Source organism: Acanthochromis polyacanthus, chromosome 15, assembly GCF_021347895.1.
Source record: "Acanthochromis polyacanthus isolate Apoly-LR-REF ecotype Palm Island chromosome 15, KAUST_Apoly_ChrSc, whole genome shotgun sequence".
Taxonomy (NCBI): Eukaryota; Metazoa; Chordata; class Actinopteri; family Pomacentridae; genus Acanthochromis; species Acanthochromis polyacanthus.
In genome coordinates, this window is record NC_067127.1 from 11,082,141 (window position 1) to 11,107,850 (window position 25,710).

The window sequence follows — 25,710 nt, forward strand, 5'->3', positions numbered from 1 at the left end:
GTTGTAATCACGAAGCTCGGAAAAGACGGCTGGTTGTTTGCATCGGGGGACAGCAAGAGAAAATAAACGTACATATTCTCTGGCTGCAGCTAAAAAGAAATTACCACTGTAGTGTATACATGCACATTTATACAGCTTTCCTTGTCTCCTTCCGCCCCTTTTTTTTCTGGTCGTTTCCTTACAGTAAATATTTTCTCAACATATCCCTCCGTATCTGATTTTATGTCATTTTCATACATGCTTCATACTGTGTGTGTGCAAATACTGTTTATGGGACATTTTCTGATTGGTGGTCTGCAGAAAAAAGAAAAAAAAAAGAAGGCATTTGGATTTTATTTCCACATGGAGCAACACAAACATGGCTGCACACCCACAAACTCGCACTGGACTCCCCTGAAACACACACACACACACCACACACACACAATGAGCATTGTGTTCCAGGTTTTATTTTGCAGAGGGACATCTCCGCTCGCAATTTCATTCCAAGAGAGAGAAGCACAGCTGGAGCCTCTGGGATGCAAACAATGCGGCGGCAGTGATCATGCCAGGCACACACACACACACACACACACACACACACACATACACACACAGCATCCTCCTTGCCGATTGTTGGATATCATTCAATTGCAATTTTCAGATACCTTACACAGACTAGGAATGAATTTCCGAACACGTGTGCCTTGTTCTCGGTGGAGCGTGTTCTGTTGCTGTAGTTACTCATATCATGTCATTTTCTCATGTTCTTCCATTTTATCCCTAAAATATGTGCTTCCATGTATTTCTAAAGTGCTCCAGCAAACTAATCCATCGCTGTGAATATTACATTTTATTTATTCTCTTGAATAAATCCCAGCCCTCACTGGACACAGAAAAAAATCCATTTCTTAATAGACTTTTGTATAATAACCTTTGACTTCACAGACCCCCGACATGTTTGGGTGGTCAAGATATATACAGTAAACACTGTACACAGCAGGTTTGCTTGAATATTGCATGTACACATAGTTCAGAGTTGCCAAATGTTAGCCGACTATTTTCAGTAGGATCCTTTACAAACTTAAGAATCAGCCAAAAATTCTACAACCCATTTCAACACATTTATAGGAAAGTATACAAACTAGATTCACACAATCATGTCTTGGACGATAAATGACTACACCATATTAGGATTGTGAAGACTGAGAAGGAGAGAATGTGAGCATTAGGGTTAAAAACACCTGTAGCCGTGTCCTTTTTAAAGCGTGCAAGTTTTGATAAACACTTGTGGATCTTATTATACATGCAAACCGTGAGCTTACACATCAGTCAATTCAAGTCCGACCCAAGAGTGTGATTCAAGCTACAAAAAAAGTTCCCACTCCATCCTTCCAATATCATCTCAACGGCAACCTCAGTTGAACCTCCTTGAGAAAACATATTAAAATATTCACCATGTGTGGACTCGGTCTCGATGAACCCTCTGTAACTCTCGCCCTCCGCAGATTCTTTGGCTTGCGCAGAGACCATGACAGCATTGTCAACATGGATCCAGTAGAGATCCATGGTGAGTAATTTTAATTGCTTTAACACATCCATCATCACTTGTTTATTAGTTTTTCATGCTCTGATGCCTCCTAGTTTTCATTAAAAAAAAATGTCTCAGAGAGAAATTAGTTCAGTCTCTAAATCTCAGCTGAAATGTTTGATATTTACAGGTGGCATCCGTGGTTCGGGTCCAGCTCGTTAGCGGGCTCAAGGGCTGATGTCAAGGGGCCGAGCATGGCGCTGTATCTTAAATGGAATGTGTGAGGTTTTTTTGGCAAAATATTTCCAAAATATATATAACACTTGCCTCAGCAAGTGAGAAGGGATACTTCCATGAATCACACACACACTCACACCCTGGAGGACTTTACTGGCCAACACTTGATGAAGAACATTATCCCCTGCTAGGACACTGATCAGGGTCTAACGCTGGATAACATGAAGCTTGTGTTGCGTATTTGCTACACTGGGATCTCTAAGATGAGAACTGATGCTCCCCTGCAGAATACATGGAAGCAAAAAACTGTCAGTCAACATGCTGTCGACATCTTTTTTCTCTTTTTGGTTCTTTTTTTTTTGCCAAAGTATTTATTCATTTCCGAAAACGTTTCAAGAAACGTGGCAACGAGACCAAAAAATATGTCTGTAGCCTTTAATAAAAAAATGAAGAGCTCCATGTGTTTTTTGAATTTTAGTGCAGGATATCAAAGGCGTGATTGTGAGACCACCTCGTTACATTTTAGGAGTTTCATTTGCCCGTGAAATATCCACACATTCCTCCTTTCTTTCATAATTTTTATGCTTTGTTTTTGTCAACAAACCCATAAAAATGACCAAAATCAACAATAAAACTAGCCTAGTAAAAGAATATTGGCAATAGATCTTACTCCTCTGTGCAGTTGTGGCTCAAACATTATTAAAAACACGTCTGTGACATGTGCTTTCATTACAATATACATGGGGATTGTTGTTTTAATTTAATTACAAGGCAATCCTATATACACCATCTTCCTGCACATTGAATCTGACAATTCCCAGTTCTGAACATAGACACAATTTACTAAACTACAGGAAATCCCTAATTAAGTATTTAATTTATTCAACAATATATTTGCATTATGTCCTGTAGGATACCATTGAATAGAGTCAGAATGCTTCAGACAGAAAAAGGAATTAGAAAGCAAAGCATATCCTTGATTTTGGTCTTTTTTTCATGCAATTTGGAGATAAAATCAGGGAATAATTGTTGCATTATTCAGTGAATTATTTTAAAACGTCTAAATGTGCCTAAAACTTAAATATGCACATTTAAATGATAAAGAAATGATGGCAGCTTTTACTGCATTTTGAGATCAGCAATGTGATCATAGTGGTAAACCCACTTTGAGTGGAAAGCCGAGTTTTGCTTTAAGTGCTTCTCTTTGTCATTTTATCTTCATGTTATTGAAACGTGCCCATTACTTTATTTGGGTGATCGGTTCAAGTACGCCTTCCGGCTGCTGTACTTAAACAAATTAAAATGTGCTCCTGCCTCCTCTTGTGCTCACACACACACGTGTTTATCTTCTCTGTGCTGTTGTATTATTCATAGGTAACAAAATGTAAGCTACCATCGGAGACAGATGGTCTGGCATATGTTCCTCTACCCGACTGCCTCTTTGGACCCAGCACACACACGCACAAATACATGAGTACACACACAAAACCTAAAGCTCCGAGACCTCTTGTTCCTCAGCATCCCAGTAAGCCGTTAATAAGAATGAGAGTGACATTATAGGGATTGGCGTAGTGGCATTGTTGAGATACAGATGGGGCCTCAGCGTGTCTCTAATGAATGTGGTCTGTGGAGCCAGTAGATCTATCTGCTGTATGTGCAGAGGTTTATACGCTGCAGCTCCGCTTATTGACTTGGCTTCAGTTCAGGTCCCACTAAGATAAGTGCCAGGTGATGACGTGAGGGCTCTGCGGGTGTGACACAGTTAGTTCTGAACCCCGTAGCTCCCAGCGAGCATGCTCCCTGTACGTTTCTTTATAGTCCAGAGGGGGCCGGGAGCCAAGAGGTGACGCATAGCAGCGGTGACGAGATGGGCAAGGTTGTAAATAACTGATGGACAAAGATAGCAGAGATCCATGGAGGAGAAGGAGGAGGAGGAGATTTTCTTTTTTGTGAGAAGTTGGCTTTGAAAGTTTCTGTACATCCCCCTCCAACCATGGAGGGAGCTAGGAAGGGGAGCAAACAGCGACAGCTACAGCAGTCCAGTCTGAAGGTGGGTGGAGATGAGTGGTAGCATGGAGACGGAGAGCAGCCAGAAAGAAAGGCCCGACCACTTGCGTTCCCCAGAAGACCGCGTCCCCCCGAAGTAAGCCACCTGGGCTGCAGAGAAAAAAGGGAAAAAAGAGAGAGCAGGGAAATGTTAGCCAACATGTGCGTCTTTATGGCTGAAAGACAGCTCATTCACATGGAGGAGGTAGTCATGCAAGACAGTGGGGTGCAGAGAGGGGACACGGGCAGAGGAATGTTAGCACCTCTAAGCCTTTACTCCAAACCAGTGTAATTAAGGCAGCTTAATGCATCTCGTTCTCTGGCAGTGCTTCCTTTGTTCTCCTGATCTCGGTAATCCAGCTAAGTCTACCCTGACTCTGCCAGGACCACTCACCCACACAGGCTGACCCATCATCGTTGGGCTCAAAGCCCTGGTTGCATCTCCTCTTGGCGCGGCACTTATAGCTGCCATAGGTGTTGGTGCAGATGGGGCGGTCAGAGGGGCACACGGAGGGGAACTGGGTACACTCATCTTTATCTGAGGGTGGGAAGTGGGGAAGACGAGGGAGGCACAGACACTTGACTTCAGGATTTTTAAAACAAGGAGACAAGCGCAGTGTTGAACAGGTGGATAAACGCTCTCAGCTTACCTGTGCAGCGGCCGTTCTCATTCAGAGCGAAGCCATGACCGCACTGAAAAACACAGTCAGTATGAAACAGGGAACTTTCACTGAATGGTGTGGTAAGTATAAAAACAATTGGAATCATATGGGGCCTTCGCAGTCACCAGATTTGAACTTAGCTCAAAACTTGAGAAAAATCTGGGACTGGTTTTTTAAACAACTACTATCAAAACACTGAATAAAGGAGTGAGTTTGGAAGAAAAATCATGCCTTAAGTGGAGTTTCATGGCAAGGAGCTCTGACACTGTTGTGACAGTCCAACGACCAACTTTAAGCCACTTAATGTTGGTTGATCTTTTATCTGTAGAATCTTGAAATTACTCTAATGGAACGAGTTTTAGTTTATTAGAAAATCAGACAAGCCAAGTGAATTATTGCTACCAAGTAAACCTTTCTATATCACCATTAGGCTGTCTCAATACGATATCTTCAAATTGTATCTGAATTGTGGTGGAGCAATCTTTTGGATGATCTGAAGTTACTGTGAAGCTCATTATAAAGCACTTTTGTACCTCTATTTCCACAGTAGGAGTGACTTCCTCCTCATCTCGTGGATAGTGGATCTCCAGGACAGAGTTGATCTCTGAAGGCTCCAGCGGTCGGGCAGTTGAGCGACCATCTGGCCAGTACACTTCCACATTGGTGGCCACATCCTTACCTGGGCAGGTAACGATCAATTAGTAGAAACACAAGACTTACAAATAAATGTTCATATTATCTTTACTTAGGCTGTCAATAATCTCTTGAATTATCTCATGAATCCTCTCCCTTTTGTCTGTTTTTCCCTGGCTGGTACTGTGTAAAGACAGAGTAGCGCTCTCCAATCCTCTCTCCATTAACTATTTTAATCAGGCATAGAGAAAGCCCCTCTCCAGAGGCCCTCTGTAGCCCTTAATTAAAGTGGCATTTCTAATGTAAACAGATCTTGAGTTACCGTGCCAGACAGCAATCCACTCAGCAGGTGTGCTGCCTGAGAGCCAAAAATATTTCACCTGATCTGCCCCCGCGTGACACCCTTTCATTTAGTGGCAGGGAGTGTAGCTCACATGTCTACCAGTGGTGATGCTGTTTACTGTAGAGTCAGGAGGTCCTTTCTGAAATCAGGACAGTTTGCTGTTAGAATGTATTATGGGGGCCACCAGGGTTGATCTGGCGCCTGGACAGTCCTGATACAGAACAGGCTCAGGGAGCAGCAGTGGGTGGGCTATCAGGCCTGGACAGCCACCAGCTGACTATCCCAAAGGGGGACAAAGGGAGACTGGGAGCTGGTTCCTCACAATCTAGGCTGGCTTCCAGCTGCAGCACCTGTCCTCCTCCTTCTATTTGTCCACCCAGCCCCCTCCCACAAACCACTTTCTCTCCCATGGGTGTCTAATCAGGCTGAAGGTATTAAAACAATGCTTTCCACATGCTTTCATTTCCTTCTCACTGCTATTCTCAGTCAAATTCACTCTGTCTATACTAGTGAATAGCATCAGCAAGTTTTATCGAGAAAAAATAACTTAATTTTATATCATTTTAAATCAAATTTCTATGTGGTATTGTCTTTGGGTCAGATAAAAAAAAAAAATCAAGCAATCTTTGTTGCTATCATGCAATCAATACACCTATTAATCAAAAAACAATTAGTAGATTAATTTCTAATTAAACCATTGGTACTTGCAGCCACTCGTGAAGATTACTAGTGGTTACACAGGAAGTCTCAGGTTTGATCTTTTTATAGTTGTGTGATCATTCTAAATGCAGTCCTACCGAGGCCAAAGTGTGCGACAGGCTCCATCTCACATAGGTATCCCGAGCCCCCATCGATGATCCGAGTGTGAGGGCCACTCTTCTTTGTGTAAACCACAACTTTAGCTCCTCTGGCAAAAGCACCAAACTTGGTCCTGGGAATCACTCGCAGCCATGAATTGGCAGTGCCCTAAGACACAGGCAGAAACGGGGGGGGGGGGGGGGGGGGGGGGGGGGGGGGAGTGGGGGTTTAAGGTAAAGATTAAGTGAAGTACTGAGTGTTAATTTGCAGCTTCCTCACAACCTCTCACCTGGTTGACTTTGTAGACAGACAGCGGCTGTGCTGCACTTTCACCATGAGACACGAGCAGCTCCAGACGCCCGTCACCATCAAAGTCTGTGGCTACAGCTCCTGGGGATTCATCACAGCAATGATGCAGCTAAACACTTGGGGAAACAACCTTCATAATGTTTGGCATCTTCCTGTCTGTAAGTGTGAACATAATTCAACAATCTTAGACCTAACAATGTGGAACAAGTCTATTTTTACATGAGGAGACCACAGACTGTCTATGGAAGAGACTCAGATGTCAAATGGAGCTCTGATGCCATCTAATGGTTTGTTACATGAATAGCAGATATGGGAAACTGTCTAGGACTGCCTATCACTGTAAATAAAGCTGTGAGGCAGCTGTCTATTCTGCCACACTCACCGGTTCCTCGTCCTTCGGGCTCTGATGCCTCCCCAACATTCAGCTCTTCTATCTGGGGGTCCCCGTGTTCTCTCCTGCTCACCCTGTCAAAGCAGCAGCACAAAAAAGAAAATCACAGCAAAACATTAATATTATAACTACAGTGTTGGAAAGTGGCCAACTGCATTTACTCAAAGAGTGCACTTAGGTTAGTTTTGAGGGGACTCAAAGCACTTTAATCTTCTCCTCCTCCACTAAATTTTAGAGAAACGCTATGTTTTACTTAACTACCTGTATTTGGTAACCTGTGCTTACAAAAAGAGCTAAGTTTATATCATATGAAAAATGAATGTAATGCACAGCCCACTAGTACATAAAGAAGGAACAATTAGCTCAAACTGACCAGCCACAACATAAAAATGTTATTTATGTTAACAAATTAGTGATAATATTCATATAATTTAAATTTACTACAATCAATCAATGCTTATGAAGTATTAAACTCTACTTTGCTACTGTATGAATGTCAACTATCAGTCAGAATATACCTGAATAATAGTCTTATGAATGCTACATTCAGCACAAATAACACACAGCTTATGCACCCAAACCCCTGCAAAACCAAACACAGACATACATATGCAAGATAGTTGACAACTGATCGCTCAGAAGTACCAGACTTGTCTCCCTTTTGTGTTTAATACAAGAGGAAAAACACTTCTTGCATGATTTTTAATCCATTTCTGACTAAAACTTACTATAATGTGCTCTCTAAAACTAGATAATTACTGATTTTCATCTTGCATCACAATTCATTTTCATTGTTATTCTTGTGCTCTTATCTATTGTAACTGTTATCTTTCTCTGAAGCAATTTTCTCAAACTTAGTTAAACAAATTGATTTCATGTGACTTGGATGTTTGTGTGTTACCACCTGCCAGATACTTTTACCAAAAAAAGCATTTTTTTTTTATCCAGCTTTCCTTAACTTAGAATAATTTAATCTCACGGTGCACTAATGTGCTGATCCTGGCTCTTCGACCACTGAGCTCAGCTACATATTGATTAGTGCTATTGAATTAATTAGCTCGGGCACAATAGTTTGAGCTTGTTTTTTTCAGTGCCAGAGAGCAGAGTTTAAATTAGCTGATTCATCTTCATAGCCGACACTAGCTGAGGAGCGGTGACCCCTGTCAGACCATCGTCATGTCCAGAAAGATAAATTCCCCTCCAATGACCTGCTGTGCTGGAATATTCTGATCCAGGAAATCTCTGGGCCTTTAACTGATTGTTGATATTCAGTATGAATTGACCCACCAGCTCATGGCAGCGTTCACCATGAGTTCTGCATCCTGTTCACACAAATATGCCAGATCAGATGTTTATTCAGACAGGATGGGTTCATTCTACTCTTAAGGCTTCATAAGTGATATGTATCATATATTACGTTTTGACAGCTGAGCTCATTAATATTATCTGGAGAGGAAGCCAAACCATGAGCCAAAAAGAGACTTAAAACTGTCTTAATGAAAGATTCATTCATGTGTGGAGGAGGAGGCGGGATGCCAGACTAGATAAGTATCCTTGGCTGGGAATTTTAAATTCTTCTCAGCTTCCACGCTCAGCTTCAGAATATTAAATCACGACACAAGAGTAGTTCATTAAGCTCATCATCAAAGCGCTATTAAAAATGACGATCATGCTTGTACAGATTCTGTGTACATATGTGTGAGTCAGACCGTCTTGTGCTGCTTCTGTTTTAGTACCTGAAGAGTCTGTTGGCAGACGGCCCTCTGTAGGCGATGTTATTGAAGAACACTTCAAGCTCGTTGTCATTGTCAAAGTCCGCAGCGATAACAGTTCGAACCGGGGATGGCATGGAAAACTTCTGGGATGCAATGTCCTGAGGGAAAAAGTATATCAGTGAAACACACACACACACAACCAATGACAAAAGACAAACACATGCAGGAAGATGTATGAATCCCAAAACCCACCAGTGGCTTTAATGGGGAATGTTATATATATATATATTTTTTTTAAAGATTACATTGCAGTATTTTTAGCTAAAAACTGCAAAAATAAAATGAGAACTGTTGGATTCTCAACTTTCTGATAGTCACTGAAATAATCAAGTGTAACGTGCGGGTCTGAAAGGAATACAATATAAGATTATATTTCAATAAAAATGACTTTATTCTACATCATGTTTAAATATTTGCCAGAAAAACACTGTCTGCTTTAGCAAGATTTTGTAAGAAAGCTAAAAAAAAAAAATCTGCACAAGTGAAAAGCCACCAACCAATGAACCAGCAATCACATGACAAAAATTCAGGGATTATTTCGCAGAACTGGGTTGAACTGCAGGTTGTGTTCACACAAAGCACACAACAAATGAGCATGGAAACAAATGAAAAACATACGTAATTACCATTACTGGCCACCATTATTTTGTCAGTAATTGTAACAAGTGTGAGCACTTTGAAAAATGTTGCACATGTTGATTCCATTTCTTTTTTTTTATTTTTGTAAAATAAAAAAATTGAAGAATGCTAACTTTCTTTAGTTTTTCTCTTTTTTACAAATTACATTTTTATGATAGTGGCATAACTTTGTTCTAATGCACAAGAGACATTTTTAAGTTCTCTCTGTTTCTAGCCAAGGTTGTGCTGTTTCCATAGATGTGCAGGTCTTTATATTGAAAAAAAAAAATGAGGCCAGAGTGAGTTAAAATGCAACAGGAGCAAAAAAACAACAACAACAAAACAAAACAAAAAAAACACCCAGAAACTGCTTCAGAGATTAGAGGACTAAGTCACAAAATGTCTTTTATTGCCTTACCCATCACGTTTGTTCACAGCAACGTCTAAACTGCTTGGTGTTCATTAAATTCCTATAATGATTCAGTTTTGTTGATTCATGTTGAATGAATGCTGTTCTAATTCAGTTACTTCATATCGTGTTTTTTAGCTTGAGGGTAGTTTGGTAATAATCTAACACTTTCATAAACACAGCAAGTGTTCCTTTGGTTATTTTCTGTGATTATGAAATTACATTTTCAAATTCTATAAAATGCCATTTTAAAATTAGCTTAGGCTTTAATAGAGACGATGAGGCGGCAAGTTTTTTGGTTTTTTTTTTGTCTAATCTGCTGCTCAACTACACTGACTTGTGGTTTGAGTGTCTTACTTAGGACAGCACCTTCACAGTCTGATTTCTAACTGAACTCTAACAGGTCCAGTATGAGAACATCTCAGTAACTGTCACTTAACAACAGAAGATCCTGTCAAAGTAAAGAATTTCAAGCATTTCCACTTGAACTCTTTCTTGAACCTGCATTTTTTAAACCTTGTGTGCACAGACTGTTCGATAACCTGAAGGTCACCAGTTCAATCCCCGTCACAAACCTCCCATCCATCAATAATCAGTGCTCAGTCCTTGAGTTATACTACTCTGGTTAAGAGTTTCGTCTAAAGATAAGAACAAAGGCCCCTTTTTACATCCTCTGGCATCAGAGAAGTAGACGGCAGCTTTCCTGACCAAAAAAAAAAACTCTCTTCAGCAGAGGAGTTTTTTTTTTGCATGAGAAAGTAACAGATATCTCCCCGCTTCAGTGACACGGTGATAAGTCGGGAAAGAGTTATAGAGCAGCCCTTCACTCCCCCCAGTATTTACTCCCTGTTTTAATTATAAGGCTCATAAAGCTGCAGGGGTGGGGGCCGCCCACAGTGACCTTCTGCTTCTCAGGTGAAGGAGAGAGGATGGCCAACTGAGGCCATGAGTGAGGAAGACGGGGACAGCACAACAATTACTACATTACTGTACGAGACAGATGTGCAATGAGGAAAACGAAAGGGGCTCTCATCCAAACTAAAAGGCATTACAGAAACACTGCATCTGCACAGGTACAGGTAAAGGTAGGTAAGTAAAGTTTGCCAAAAATATCAAACATATGGGGTTTAAAATGGAAGATAGCTATTAACAATCTCAGTAAGATTGATTTCAACTAGGAAGCATTCAAATATGTCATTAATGTTAGATTGTGACTGGAAAACTGTATTATTTTGTTGGAATAATATAACACTACATTCTAACAACTTTACAATATTTTCTGAATTGCCTAAGGAATAAGTAAGAAACCTACTTGGGGCTTTGTCCATCTATTTAAATATGTATTCAGTATGTGTGGGTGCATTTTGTGTGGGTGTCTGTGTGTGTGTGTTAAACCTATTGCGAGGAAAAACCCTCTGCAATAGATTTTAATTAAAGCACAAACAGGCCTAATCGGCACTTTCCACCAGCCGGCCAAGCTGCTGGTTCAGCCCAATTTAATTGGCGGTTTACTGAAGTGATACAACAGCTTCATTGTGCATGCCAAAGGTCATCACAGCTAGTAGGAGTGTCAGCTTGTGTGGGCGAAGGGGGTCTTAAATATGTTGTGGGCTTGTGATTTAACAATCTCGGTTTAAAAAAAACATCGTCTAGCTAATTCAATTTGTCTCCCGTGTGTTTGTGTGTGTGTATAAGAGCCAACATGTGTGTGTGTGCCACTGATGGAGTTGTCTCTGGGCTAAGCATCCCACATTAACCCCTTATGTGACCCCTATAAAGATGTCTCTTGTGACGTTTATCTCTTTGGTAAAAGATGCAGGTGCAGGCGGGAGCAGATAGATCACCGAGCATGAAAACCCTGCAGATTTACACGCAGCACGGCCCGTCTCTGTCTCTGCCGCTGTTAAACGTGGAGCACAATCCGATGCACACTGCCGGCTGTCTTTGCAGGGAGTTGTCTATGGAGGCATTGATTGAGTAAATCACAGCCCCCATGCGTCTTTAAATACCACTCAAACCTCAAAGTGGGCCAGCGGTAGAGCAGTGCTAATTCACCGGGATTGATAACTCAGTGATTCACAGAGATAATCGGCGAGATTTGTTGGTTTTTGTTGTGCTTGTTCATTAGACATTGATTTTGGTCAAAGGAAGAAGAATAGAGACAGCAACCCTGGCAGTCAAACTCTCCTACATCAGCAGCAGCAACTGATTATTTAATGAAGTACATTCTTAGACAAAGAACAAGGAATCCTACACTGCTGGCATCTATCTACACTGCTAGATGCCACTACATTTAAGAGACAGCATGTATATTTTGCAATGTGGGTCACTCCGGCCGTTAATGCCACAGCATGCCTCAAACAAAGAACTTTAAAAACAAGACAAAGACATCTGAAATTTTCATCATGACGGTGGAATCTGAGGGGCTGCATCTGATGATTTTTGTGACTTTTCAAAACCAGCAATCACCTGCACTTTCCTTGATTTGCATGTTAATTATAGCGTATTTGGAGATGTCAAAATGTACATGTTTAACACACTTACTTCTCTACTCATCCATATAGAGTCCACATCATATGTACAATTAAATGTATGTTCACATATCCTCATGGCATGCCCTCAAATGTAACCATGTGGATCACGTCTGTACACCTTTATGGTATCAGATCACCATATTCACTTAAAGCAAAGACCATCAGATATGCACGAATCACATCTGTGCCCACCTTGAATTTTTGTTTGCGGTTATTCAGCTGCATGTAGAGGCGATGAGGTCCATTCCAATTCCCATAGACAATATCCGTCTTGCCGTCACGGTTGAAGTCTGCCAGGGCCACCCCTCTGCCATGCTGCATGGGGTCCTCCACACCTAAAATGAAATGGTGATATGCTCTATTATACTATAAACTCTGCCTTGTTTGTTGCTTTTGCACCAGATTCATATGGTATGTCAAGAATGAACTGATCTACAAATAAGCACATATTATTCTCACCTGCCTGCTGTGCCACATCAGTAAAAGTTCCATCTCCGTTGTTCCTGAACAGGAAGTTGGCTCCGTACTCATTGTCACAAAACACATCAGACAGAGTCTGACTGACGATAGGCCCCACCACGACGCCTCTCCCTCCTGCACAGACGGAGGTAGAGGCTCAGCAGTAAGAGAAAATTAGGCAGCTAAAAAAGGGTGAGCAGACAATTTTAGAAAGAAAAAAATGAAGCAGAATAGGCGAGACAACATAGAGAACAGAGGGGGAGAGAGATCAGCTCCGTAACAAAAGTGAACGGTAGAGATCATTACTGTCTTTCCAGGCCATTTGCTCTAAGCAGGGCAAGTCTTTCTGCTGACACAGACACTGACTCTGATGGGCTACATCCACACAAACACAGGTAAACACACCTAGACACAAGCACAAATACAAAAGCACGATCCTCCAACACACACTGAAAATCTCTTGCTTTAACCAAAAACTAACAATAATTTTCTCCTTATGGGAAGATCTTCGTGACTCTTCAGTACACTCTCAATATCACCCCAAGATTTCCAATGACATTCTACAGAGGGAAGTATCTCACCAAAGTGTTCCATCTCAGACCAGCGGAGTTTAATTATGGAGTTGAAAGGGCTTTGATTGCCCTTCCAGTATGCAGAGTCAGTGCTGTGAGTCAGGACTCGCTCCTGATTTAGTGGCCCGCTCCATCAGCCCAGACAAATATCACTCGCCCCCTACGGCCATAAACCACTAATGTCTCTCTGGAGATATGTAACCATTAGATATACAACTTCACTGACTGTCCCTCTGCTCTGATTAACGGCAGTTTGATGGCAAAGCCATCTACCGTACATCATTCACAGCAAATCTGAGCCAGCTCAAGCTGCCCCCCTGGTGGATCAGATAATATCCTGCATGTAACAAGATCCGGAGATGATGAAGATTCATTCGGCTGCGCTCAAATACAAAGTCACCTCCTATTTCCAAAACTTAATAGAACATCAGCTTCAAGGACTTTTCAGTGGTTACAATAAAGTGTCACAGAGGCATCTTTTTTTACTCATCATAATCTCTGTTATGCAGAAACAAATCACGGTGAAAGTGTGCATTCTGGCATTTACTGTTCTACTCTTCTATTCATCACACGGTTAAGTTGATCCAAGCCACAGAAGTGAGCTGAGGTGTGGGGATGAATTTCAGTGTTATTCAACAATAATAAAATAACATGTTCAAGGTCATTCATCCAGTTTCAATATCTTTTAAACGGCAGAAAAATCACATCAGATCAAATATTTATTGCCCTATGACAGAAAGAGTGGTTTTTTTGCAGCAAAGAAACATTAAGAAATCAGTTTGCATTGAAGGTAGAATGCATCCCACACACAGAAAAAAATATGAGAACAAGTCAGTATGATAAAAAAGTGTAAAAACTGCAGAAAATAAAAATATGGATAAAGATAAAGCCTGTGTACAGTGGAAATGTGTGGTATATTTGGAATAAATGTGTGTAATGCACATGGAAAAAAGTAAATTTCAACCCGTTAAACCTAATTTTCACAGTCTAGAGGGGCATTCCAGAGATGATAGTTAAGATTATTTTTTAAGATTTCTTTATCTGACATTTTAGCCTTTATTCAACAGCTGACTGTATAAACTGACAGAATATGTTGGGAAGGGAACCTTGACAGGAGTCAAACTGTTCCATTGAGGTTATAGAGCATGTTATGAGTTTTACCACCAGATCATTCATTTTTTGTGTGTGTGATTGTTGACCAGAAAACAGCTGATCATAGATTTTTGTGGCCACTTTGACAATGATGCCCACTTGATTTAAGTTTTTCACATTCAAATTTCCAGAACAGGTACAGGACTGACTTTAAGACAAATTCATAAAATAAGATCGTCCACATCACGTCAACATTGAAAACATTTTCCACCACAAGATATGAAGTCTTTGTTGCCCTTTGATGAGGCAGACAGTGACGGAGCTAGCTGCATATAAAACACAAAGTGTTATATGAGGCTAGGTACGGCTGTGATAGATGCTATCTCTAGGCTGTTGAGCTGCTCTGATGTATGTGTGTGTCGCCCTTCCCTTTCGCTTTCATATGACTTTGACTGGAGTAAACAGCTGACAGGGCCAAAAGAGCCCACATGTTCTCTTTCTTCTTCTCCCTTTTTCCTATTTTTTCCCCTGTCTGGCACTTCTCCAGCTCTCTTACTCGCCCCCCTGTCCAGCTCCCTGTGTGTGCTCAAGTCCTATATTTCAGACTCTATGGGTACAACAAGCACATGCTCCTCTGCAGACGTCTGTATAAATCACACAGCAGGTCCGGTAGTGCTTGGTGATCTTAGAGCGATGGGCTATGTCACAGTCAGTTCTTCATACCTACCGATGAACTTGTTGACTCCGGCCTGCTCGGCCACGTTGGAGAGAGCAACGACGCCCTGCGAGAGATCACTCGCTGATTCATCCATTTCTATGAGGGCATGAGGACCGACGTTCCCACTGGCGTAGTTAGCTATGTAGATGGCGTAACGGCCTGTACCCTGTATGAAAACAAATAGGGTTTACATTTATTAATATTTCTATATACCATGTAGAATAAAAAGAAACCAGAAGAGGCATGTTTAGCTGGATGTGAAATGAAGATTGACCAGAATCCTTTAAAGATCCCAATTTAACAAATGTATGTATATCTGTATTTTTTTTCAGTTCAGTTCACTTTCAGTATCTCTCTTTAATTTTCAGTAGCCAAACCATTACAACAAAGATAATGAAACCAGACCTGTGGTGCTTGTAGCATTTGAAAAAGGAATTTTAAACAATTCAACAGCACCATCCATGTCCAAACAGTGAAGCTCCTCTTACCAAAGTAACTAGGACTTTGTTTCTGGACAGACATAGCTAAATAGTACAGCTTTTTGTTCCAATTCTTTCGCTGCCATCAGCACAGAAGCAGAATTTCATTTACCTTCCTTGTTTTGGAGTGGAGGCACAAGCAGCACTTGTGCATTATTTTTAGACTTTTTGGCCACTTGGGGGCAACAGAAGCAAGCAGTGAATACAACTTTGACATATCTACTCATCCATTTGCTCTTATCTTTATTTTATTCTTTACAGGAGCTGGAGTTTATCCCAACTGACACTAGATAAGAGGCAGACTACATCTCGGACAGATCACCAGTCCACCATGGGGTGAAACAGACACCTCACCCTTTATATCAACGGAGCAACATCTTCATGTCTTTTTTTTTTCTTCACCTAGTGAAAATAATTCAGTATTCATTGTATTTTCGCTCAGGTTTTGTTCTCTGTAAACTCTTGAGGGGAATGTCCGGTTCGTTAGCTGCTAAATGTTCTACTATGGTCTTGATCTGGTCATGTCGGCGTCCGTGTGCCATTTGGCGGTGAGCAGTTTGTGTTCAGTGGGGTTTTTAGAGCTTTATTATACAAAACAGCTGCCTTCTACAGCAAAACAAGTGAAGAAGAAACAGCGAGGTTGTCGGACAGCTAAGCAATAACCTGAAGCTTAATATAGAGCTCCTTAAAGCTAAGAAGAGCTGCAGATTTGTGTCCTATGCAGCCTCTTTGTCATTGTCATTCCCGTTGCAATTTGATACACTATACTTACTTTAGATAAAAAGCCAAATGATTTCCTATTAAAAACGAAATTGCATGACATCAGACTTATCCTTATAAATCATCTTTTTTTTATTCTTCTCCTGAACATCATGCACCTTTTTCCCCAATCAAATCATTCCTTTCCCCGCTTTATCTCCCCTTACCCTCTTTCTTACCCCTTTTTCTCAGCCTCTCTCCCTACTCCTTCCCCTGCCTCCCTTTGGAGATTAATTTCACACTCCATTATCAGTCAGAGTCCCTGCAGACACAAACGCACAGACGGAACCACACTAATAGACTACACACTCGATTCCAATGAGCTTTCCCACCAGGCCTAACATATTTCAATCAATACAAACACATGAACATATGCAAAGACACACACGCCATTTCACCATTTGTGCTAACTTTACTATATTTGCACAAGACAAGAATGTAAACGAGCTCGGCTGATGTAAATGTCATTAAGTGGAGCATTATGGCATGCTGTGGGAGGAGCAGGCTTCTCACACACACACACACACACATACACACACACACACACACACATACACACACACACACTCAGACCTCGAGTAGAATGAAAAAGAGCTACAATGAAAAAAGCTGAAGGCCACTGGCAGTTACTTAACAAACTTAAAAGTCAATGATTTTTCAATAAGCCTTCACCCAAGGCTAATTTCTGTCACTGGGATTGGCATTGTGAATAGTGTGACATGCATGCCTGCAAAAGTGCATGTTGTCGCAAGGACTGCAAATCCTTTACATCAATCTTCCCAGCCACCACAGAGAAGAATGAATAAACTCCCACCTCTAATGTAGCGCTTTTATTCTTTCATGTATATTGTGCCTTTTTATTGCACTTTATTTAACATATTCCAATCATTCTGACCTATAAAATCCATTTATTTTCCCCCTACCTGCCAGTTCAAAGTGAACCGATCCATCAGTTCAATGTGAGGCCCCTCAATATGTCACCTTCATCAGTTTGTGCAAGAAAAATGATGGGGTGTCACTTTCAAGGAGACTCGGAAAGACAAAGCGGTTGGATGACAAATCCCTCTTTATTTCTAGATAAAACTTTATTTATGAGTAAACAAGATCAAACACATTAGCTACCTAGCTGACTGCACAGCATGCGTTTGGTTTTTTGGCCCGTGTAACCTTCTGCCGCCGTTCCAAATATGTTCTAATAAAACTTGTTCAGCAACAGGAAAATGAGTTCTCTCTCTGTCGGCCTGCTGGAACCAGCATGCAAGAATGCACATCAGGGCTTTGGCTTCTGCTAAAAAAATTCTGCCATTAAAGGCAGATATCTTTCCAATCGGTTTGGCAGCTGCACAACCTATCAGTGCTCAGTGGGACGGGACTGTGGTTTAAAAAAAAATCTATTGTAATCCCTACTGTCCTCTTTCCACTATTACCTTCTTTATCCTGCCCCTGATCGGAAGTAAGGACTGCGTGTGTGAGAGTGAGATAAGAGACAAAGAAAGAAAGAAAGCGTGAGCGTGTCAGCCGGAGAGAGTTAAAAAGGAAAAGGGAGTAAGGAAGGAGGAGAAGGGAAGAAAACAATGAGAGAGGGATTGAGAGAAAGAGAGAAAATGCTACGGGCAGAAAGCAGTAGTGTGCAGTCATCATTCCTCCCCTCGTACGATGTTCTATAAAACAAACGAGCCCTGGCTTCTGTAATTACACTGGTGCGATGGACAGAAGAGAGAAAATGGCACACCATTCCCCCAAATGAACTGTCATAGCACATGCTGAGAAGGGCGGCGTAGGCAGGGCATGAGTTATCACTGGTAAACAAACAGAAGCACCCGTGCATGTACGCAGAAGACACTCCAGGGAGTTTGTGTGGATGTGTGTGTGTGTGTGTGTGTGTGTGTGTGTGTGTGGTGCAGATCTACATACACTCTACTCTGTATAAGTGTGTGCTCATGTGTGTGTGTGCAGTACCTTTCTGTCCACACAGGCCACTGAGCGCCCAGACATAGGGTTGGCTACGTCTCTGTGCTCGTTAATATCGTCGCTCAGCAGATCTTCAAAGCGTCCATTACGAAACTTAAACAGCTTGTCAGAATACGTTGCCCGACCTTGATGCAGAGAGATACAAAGTTCAGGAGAGGCGAAGCCTGTGCGGAGTAAAGAGGCATTATGCAATACAAGAACCGTGGGTGACTGGAAACAGGAGAGCTCGCTGCTGTGGTTGAAAGTGAGAAATGCGATACGGGAGTTTTTATAAAAATGATAGAGGTGAGGTGTTGTGGTTTTGGCAGAGTGTGCGCTGCGTAGCTCTCCGATTGATTAATAGCAGCACAAAGCTTATCTGTTATCTGATGAAGACTCAGATGAGATAAGCTTAATATCTGCATATAGACTCTCCTGCTTCGTCTCTGCGTAAGAAAAGAGGTGCAGTACAACTCCAGTGTGCACATTTAAAATTTGACAACAGTGAATCAGCTTGTACTGTACCAGAGAAGGCGTTATTGGTGTTGAGGACATAAATCTCCTCCCGTCCGTCTCCATCGATGTCACATGCTGTCACTCCGATGGCGTTGCCTTGTCGGTCTCTCAGGGCGTAGAACGGGGAGCTACGGTTGTCAACAGCGATGTTGACAAGCCTTTTCCTCTGCTTGTCATACTTTAGCACCAGATTTGGCCCATTGTAGCTGTCAACAGGCAAAAATGACTGTTTCAGTTCTATTAATCACGAGTAGTGACTGATCATGCCGCCTAAAAATGTTGTGAACAGTGTTTGCGTGTGTGTTGCTCTGTTTTCTAGATTTTCATATCATCAGTTTTGAAAATCCAAAAAGGGAACTTAATTAATTCCATATGAAGCTTTTAGTGTAAGTCAGAAAATCTTCCTCAGGTGATGTCACTTAAGGAAAACAACATCATCAGCTGTTGCAACTTTGAAAACTAGAACTAAATGAACAAAGCTGGTAGCTTGAGGCTACATGAATTGATTTGCACTATGGTTGAATAGACGTCTTGTTTTGGCAAGAAAGGAGAACATTTGGATTAAAATATATCTTTATATTAAGCTGCATCAATTTTAATCTGTTGTACCTTGTTTCAGCTTTTTACGTTTAGTTTTAAAACCTGTCCAGTCCAGATTCCAACAAATTTACAGTGTAAGAGTTTAATGCTAGATCTTCTTAAGTGGCCTTCATGACCAAATATCCAACAATCAAATTCTTACATGATCAAATATCCTTATTTTGACTAAACTACAGGACTCTCGTGCATAATGAAAGCAACCCTACAATTGTAAATTAACACCACCTGTTTTAATCATTTCCACTTTTCTGATGAATCAAGTTTTGGTTGTCATGTTGGCACGTCAAAATGTTAGATATCCATGAGCCTCAGGTGCTGTGTCATAGAGAAGAGGTGTCAGTCCGAATGGTGAGGACTTTTAATTTATTTTAAGTTGCACATTGTATTGTCAAATTCTTTCAGATAGAACTTGGTGGTTGGATGTTGCAGCATGGGAGAGGCAGTTAATTTCTCTCACAAAAATGTTCCACTCTGCTGATCTGCTACTGGACTGTGGGTGCGGTTAAATCAGATTTGTCTTTCAACAACAGAAAATAACTGCAAACTGTCTTCCAATTTTTGATTCAAATGCTGATCCTGATTCTCCCTCAAAATTACATTTTATCCCCTTTTCAGTGGGCTAAAAAAAACAGTAAGAGGAGCACAGACACACACAAAATTTTTAAATAAACAAATGCTTTTTCTTCACGGAAGACCACACCATTTACAGTAAGAAGTGGGCTGTGAAATAAGTTGTCAGGGCCTTTAAAATTTCCTGGCTGCTTTCTTTATTCTATTAATATCAGTGCAGGTTTTTATATCTGGCACATACACACTGTTTTACCTGGAACTGACTACTCATTTTAGATTTTTTTTCAGGGTACCGATTTAAGCTGTCATCCTGTGATACAACCAAGAAGGGTGAAGCAACAGCTTGCAGTTAAAATCGGATATTTAGATTTCATAAATCTCTTTAAGCTTTGGACATATACTGCAGAAGCTGTATTTGAGTACAGAAGATCAGTGTCATGTATCAGCAATCTAACCTTAGATTCTTCTGTTATCAAGCAAAGTTATTCCTTTTGGGAGGATCTCGTATCCGGGTTTATGGCTAAATGCTGTTTATTAAGCAGGGTCATTTTGGTTTATCTATATTCTGTTTAGCGTTGAGAAATTCATCGCTGCTCCACCGGATAGAGGGAGGCTCGCAAAACTCTTCCAATCAATGGTGCTCTATTCAATCACACCCATTTCCATCAGCTGAGTTAGCCTCGGGGGCAGCCTTACCATCTCATCTCACAGTTTTATTTGCCTTTGTCTTTAACCTTTTGCTCGTGAAAATGACAGTGCATTTCCATTTTACCCTTCAGAGTGAGATAAAAACTACATTTTAACCATGTGAGAAGAGCAAGAGGGTAAATCTGACTTTAAGTGAGAAAAGGCTTTTTCTGCTGCTGCTCACCCAGCTACAAATATCTCCAGGTCTCCGTCCCCGTCTACGTCAGTGACGGCCACGCCATAGTTGAGCTGGGTGGGGTTGTTTTCATAGTCCGGAGGAAGGACGGTCTTGGTAATAGTAGAGAACATGGGCTCTGATCGCTGAGCCAAGGCGAGGGCAGGCGGGAACAAAACCAGCCACAACAACATCCTCACCTGAAGGGCAAAACACACCATTTGCAACATGAAATCAAAGAAGACTCCCATCTTTCTGTATGTCTCTTGCTGACACTTTTCCTTTTCTTCTTTGTCGAATTAGTTTCTCAAAAAATGTGTGAGCTAAACTAAAGTGGCGAGGGACTAAAAAGCAGAACAATACCGAGACACATCTGTAGAAAAGCGCACGAATATATACACCTAAATTCACACACAACGCTCGTCGCCTGGTCTACGGCACACATTTGTCCTGTCGCTTGATCCAAATGAAAATCAAATAAAAACTGTAAGTCATACATCTGCAAACTGCAACACATGCCCCTTGTTGCTAATTCTCCAAATCCATCGCCGGGCAAACATCGTTGGCAGAGCTTTCTGCTACACTCGGACATAAAGATGAAGATATACCACCGCAATCAGCAGCGTTCTGCAGGGTTAGATCTGAACAACCCATCACATGCAGACAGGCTGAGGAATTACAGGACAGAAAATCCATACATGGAGCGGGGCATTATCCACAGGCCAAGTGGGCTCAGAGGAAACCAATATGACCTGATATAACAGACCCGAGCTTCTGTTTCCTCAGAGGCAGCAACCAACTCTAAATTGGAAAGGCTTTTTTCATGGATAAAAGGGCTCTGTGATGTATAAGTGTCCTTTTATTGGTATTAGATAAAAGCTGAACATAGAAGAATTGATCCAATTCGACTTGTGAAGTGCAAGCAGAAGTAGAAATGGGGTTTCTGACGCTCAGATTGGGGGGGGGGGAAGAAGTGAAACATGGCAGAGAAGGGAGAAATGGGAGAAACGAAAGCAAAAGGGTCACCTTCCGAAGCCTAAAATAAAACACTCATCATCAACGGCACTGCAAAACTTTTACACAAGCAACACACACAGGCAGTAAATGCCATTTACAAGCTGACAGCTTGATTTTTCCTGCCCGTGGATTTATGAACGCAGCCTTCGTCACAGTCCTCATTCCATCTGTAATGCCACTGAGATGTACACATCTCTGCTTGCGTACCGCTGCAGATTCTTCCCTTCTGCTCCGAGTGTCCAGGTGATGTATGGTTCTTTAACATCTCCCTCAGCAATTCAATTTAAGATAAAACCACTGTGGTGTTTGAGTAATACTCTCAAAAGCACATCGGCAGGGAGAGGAAGCAACCCCGCTGACACCTGCAGAAATATGGCCGGGGCCGATGCCGGCTGTCCGGGAAGGCAGCGTAGCGATAACACCGGCGCTGGAGCTGGTAGCAGTGTAGACTGTGGCTGTTAGCAAGAAGGGTTAATTAACAACACTGGGCAGTCAGGAAGAGGCAGTTGGAAAAGGACGCCATGACAAATGAGCAGGCCATTTCCAGACTACAAGAGGCAACTCTACAAACTTCCTGGTATACCCTGTGTTAGATAGAGGAAGTGGGCTATAAATTAAAAAGGAGAAAAACTAAAGTTGAACAAAAAAAGTGTAGTGGAAAAGGGGGCAATCTTTTGCACTATTATTCTGCGACAATGCACTGCAAAGTGGACAATTAGAGGATAAAAATTGCTTGTCGATGATGCAATTTCTACTCAGAAGTGGACATTTAAATGAATATAATGTCATATAATGAGACATGGCTTCATTCTTTTGCTAAACATTTCAGTTAACAGCAGCCTGACAATAGAGGAAAAAGTATCGCCCACACAAAAGTAACAACCAGCTACTAGAGGGCTGCACAGAAAGGTCAGACGAGCGTTTGAAACCATTGGGGACTTTTCAGTTTGATAAAACTATGGGGTGCTGCATTATCCAGTCAAGGGCATGCAGTCACTTTGTTCACTGCAGTAAAGTCCAAGACATCCCACTTGAGTCATCAAGTAAAGTTGGAATGTGACTTTTCGACAATCACGAACCCGACCAAAACCATTTGATGCACTCGTTGAAGTTTTTATGATGTAACATGTGCAGGGTCAACAAACAGTAATATAAAAGAAAGTCATTTGTAGTAAACCAGCCAAAGGCCATGAAATAACCCGGACGTGTTGTTTGAAGCAGAGAAATGTTTTCGATTTGGTTATTTATGTTGGCATTAAGAGGCCATTACCACAGCGTGCAACATCAGCATGTGCTTTCTGGAGCGTTCCTGCCCAGCTCTGATCCTGATAACACTGCGACAAAGAGCCAGAGCAACATCTTCAGCTTCAAACACACACTTCTAGAAGCTCTTCTCTGTGAAGGACACCCTCACTGCAGAACACACACACACACCCACACCCGCACACACAAAGTAGTCTACTCGTGAATTGCACTTAAGCTTCAGCAATCAACAATTGCAAGTAATGTTAAGCTCTAGTTCATCCACAGCAAACACACAAACACACAGCGCAATAACTCATCACATCAGCAGTTGACAGCATCACTCTGGTAGTTGTGGGAGATTTTATCGAACGTTACATCCATATCATGTATGGACAATTAAATAAATGCATTTCTAATTTCCAATAATCTACCAATCTACCTATCTGAAACATAAAATTTAATTAAATGCACATCACTCCAGATTTATGCCATGCCAAAAAGAGCATAAAGCACCTCCTTTAAAATAAGAAATAACTGAGGGAATAACCAGAAAAATGTGCCACCACATGCAAGTGCTGCAATAATTACTCTATTTACATTGTATTCAACTATCTGTTCATCTACATTTTTAAATCAATCCACTTTCTGTGAAGGGGCACTTTAATCCGTCTCAGTTTCTGTAGCTGCAGGTGATGATACAACACTATTAAATAACAAAGTGTCGTTTTTTTTATTTATTTTTTGCTCTGAGAAGAAAAGTTGCGCACAGATCGGGGACGGACATCAACTTTGTTCCTTGCAGCACATCCCGGAGGAAGACAGCAGCCTCAGCAGCAGGAGAGAGAGAAAAAAAAACTCAGGTTACTCACAGATGCAGACACGCTCGGAAACTCCAGTCAAATCCTCCAGCGATTGACAGCAAAGCGAAAGAGAGAGAGAGAAAGAGAGAGAGGGAAGGACTCAGGGAGATAATTGTGCTGTGGATACCGCCGTTATCTCAAGGGTTTTTCCCACTTATTCCCTTTACACAACTTCCAAAAGATTTGCTTTATGAAATCACTTGTGCGATATTTCAGCCAATCGCCGCGCGGCTCGCCGAATATCTAATCGGGCGACCAATGAGAGACCAGGGATTCTGCGGGTGGGCGTGTCTCAAGGTGTTTATTAGAATGAGGCGCAGCTGGGATGGAGATGCGGAGCTTCAGTTCGGTTCAGTTGGGATGGTCTGACTCCTGCCCCATGCACGTGTGATTCTGGATGAAAAGATGTGAGATATCCCGGGATATCTAGCGTCCTGTTTGGCGTGAAAAGTATTGTTCTGTACAGGCTGACTGATTTGAGTTCGTAACTTCAATAATTTAAGCATGATTTGCTTATGATCCTCACAAATCCACTAAACCTACATCCCCTCATATTTATAAAGCCTAGAATAAGGGTTTGATTTAATTTTTTCACATTTCAGGGATAAAACTTAAAGCATGTGCAGCTGTGAGGTGGAAATGTGGGTGTAGTGGGTCAATTGCATGGAAATTTTTTTGGCCATTTGTCTTTATTATCCTTCTGATTTATTTAGTCTTATTATCCTTTAGCAATAGCTGAGGAGTCACTCCAACTTCTAAGCACCCCAAACAAAGTATAAAACTATAGATTCAATATAATTTTAGAATTTATGAACACAAATTGTTTATATTCATCTTCAAAAAATCCAACTTTCAATTCTACACATGGATCTACTGGGGAAAAAAACACTCTAGGTGTAGTGTTTGATGTAGCATTGACCTGACCGAAGCAAAAGGAAGCAATTAAAGTAGCCTAACCGAATGCGCACTTCGAAATAAAACGGTGAGTGCTCAAATAGCCTCTTTTATGTTATCTAAAGAGCACCGGAGTGCTGTGTCAGCTGTGTGTGATGAATAAAAGGAATAAAACAACAGCATCGCATTTGCATAGAGCATATTACAAGCGTCGATTGCAGTGATCCTCAAAAATAATAGATAATTCTCTCTCAGAGTGATGAGCAAAAAGTTAGTGTTCTGTCTCATAACAGTCAAAAGTGTGAGCCTGTGTGTGTGAGGGACAGTTTGCAGGTTTACTGCTGCCAGATGTATAATTCTTATGTCATGCTTCACTGAGTCCAGCCTCCCAGAGACCCCCAATGAAATGAGTTGTGCGTGTGTGTGCGCGCGTGTGTGTGTGTGTGTGTGTGTGTGTGTGTGTGTGTGTGTGTGTGTGTGTGTGTGTGTGTGTGTGTGCGTGTGTGTGTGTGGTTGCGTACGGCCTGGTGAAATGAGATGTTCACATCCCAAGGACGTCTCCCACCATAATTTAAACTCACTGGTGCTGGAAGACTTCAAACTGAAAGTGCTGAAGTCATAAACCAGTGCACTTCTGTCTTTACTGTTATTGTCTGTGATCTGCTGGTGTAAATCTGCAGGCAGGTGGCTGTGACTCAAACAATGCAAATACGAGGACAGAAACGGGAAGCTTTTCCTTGTTGTGATTACTGCACACTGACTTCAGGCTCTCAAATGAAGAGCTAAAGCCAACAGTGGTTCTCACATGCACTGTTTCGCTCCTCTTTTGTTGCAGTTTATCAGCCCTCTTTT

The 25,710-nt window shown here is 41.6% G+C and overlaps 1 protein-coding gene and 1 long non-coding RNA gene across 2 annotated transcripts; one reads left to right on the top strand and one right to left on the bottom strand.

The window, feature by feature from the left end:
• Positions 1-813: 813 nt before the first annotated feature.
• Positions 814-24,176, bottom strand: crtac1b (cartilage acidic protein 1b). The gene is made up of 15 exons (XM_022197036.2): positions 23,974-24,176; positions 20,852-21,042; positions 18,820-19,016; positions 18,304-18,440; positions 15,116-15,272; positions 12,725-12,859; positions 12,458-12,600; positions 8,666-8,802; positions 6,921-7,003; positions 6,519-6,619; positions 6,229-6,397; positions 4,989-5,134; positions 4,444-4,486; positions 4,188-4,331; positions 814-3,904 (listed from the first exon to the last, which is right to left on the bottom strand). The coding sequence occupies exons 2-15, from the start codon at positions 21,034-21,036 to the stop codon at positions 3,777-3,779; spliced, it is 1,905 nt and encodes a 634-aa protein (XP_022052728.1). The 5' UTR covers positions 21,037-21,042; positions 23,974-24,176; the 3' UTR covers positions 814-3,776.
• Positions 1,426-9,455, top strand: LOC110953170 (uncharacterized). The gene is made up of 4 exons (XR_002595840.2): positions 1,426-1,549; positions 5,003-5,142; positions 6,535-6,696; positions 8,663-9,455. It is a non-coding gene; the product is annotated as an uncharacterized LOC110953170 (long non-coding RNA).
• Positions 24,177-25,710: the final 1,534 nt, after the last annotated feature.

What these genes read in the sequence shown, in the direction of transcription:
- crtac1b (XM_022197036.2), bottom strand. Translation starts at nt 21,036, where the DNA reads ATGTTGTTGTGGCTGGTTTTGTTCCCGCCTGCCCTCGCCTTGGCTCAG. An exon ending in TGGCCTGTGTGGACAGAAAG is followed by an intron (nt 15,273 to 18,303) that starts GTACTGCACACA and finishes GTTTTCATACAG; the next exon opens with GGTACAGGCCGTTACGCCAT. An exon ending in TGAGAACGGCCGCTGCACAG is followed by an intron (nt 4,332 to 4,443) that starts GTAAGCTGAGAG and finishes TCCCACCCTCAG; the next exon opens with ATAAAGATGAGTGTACCCAG.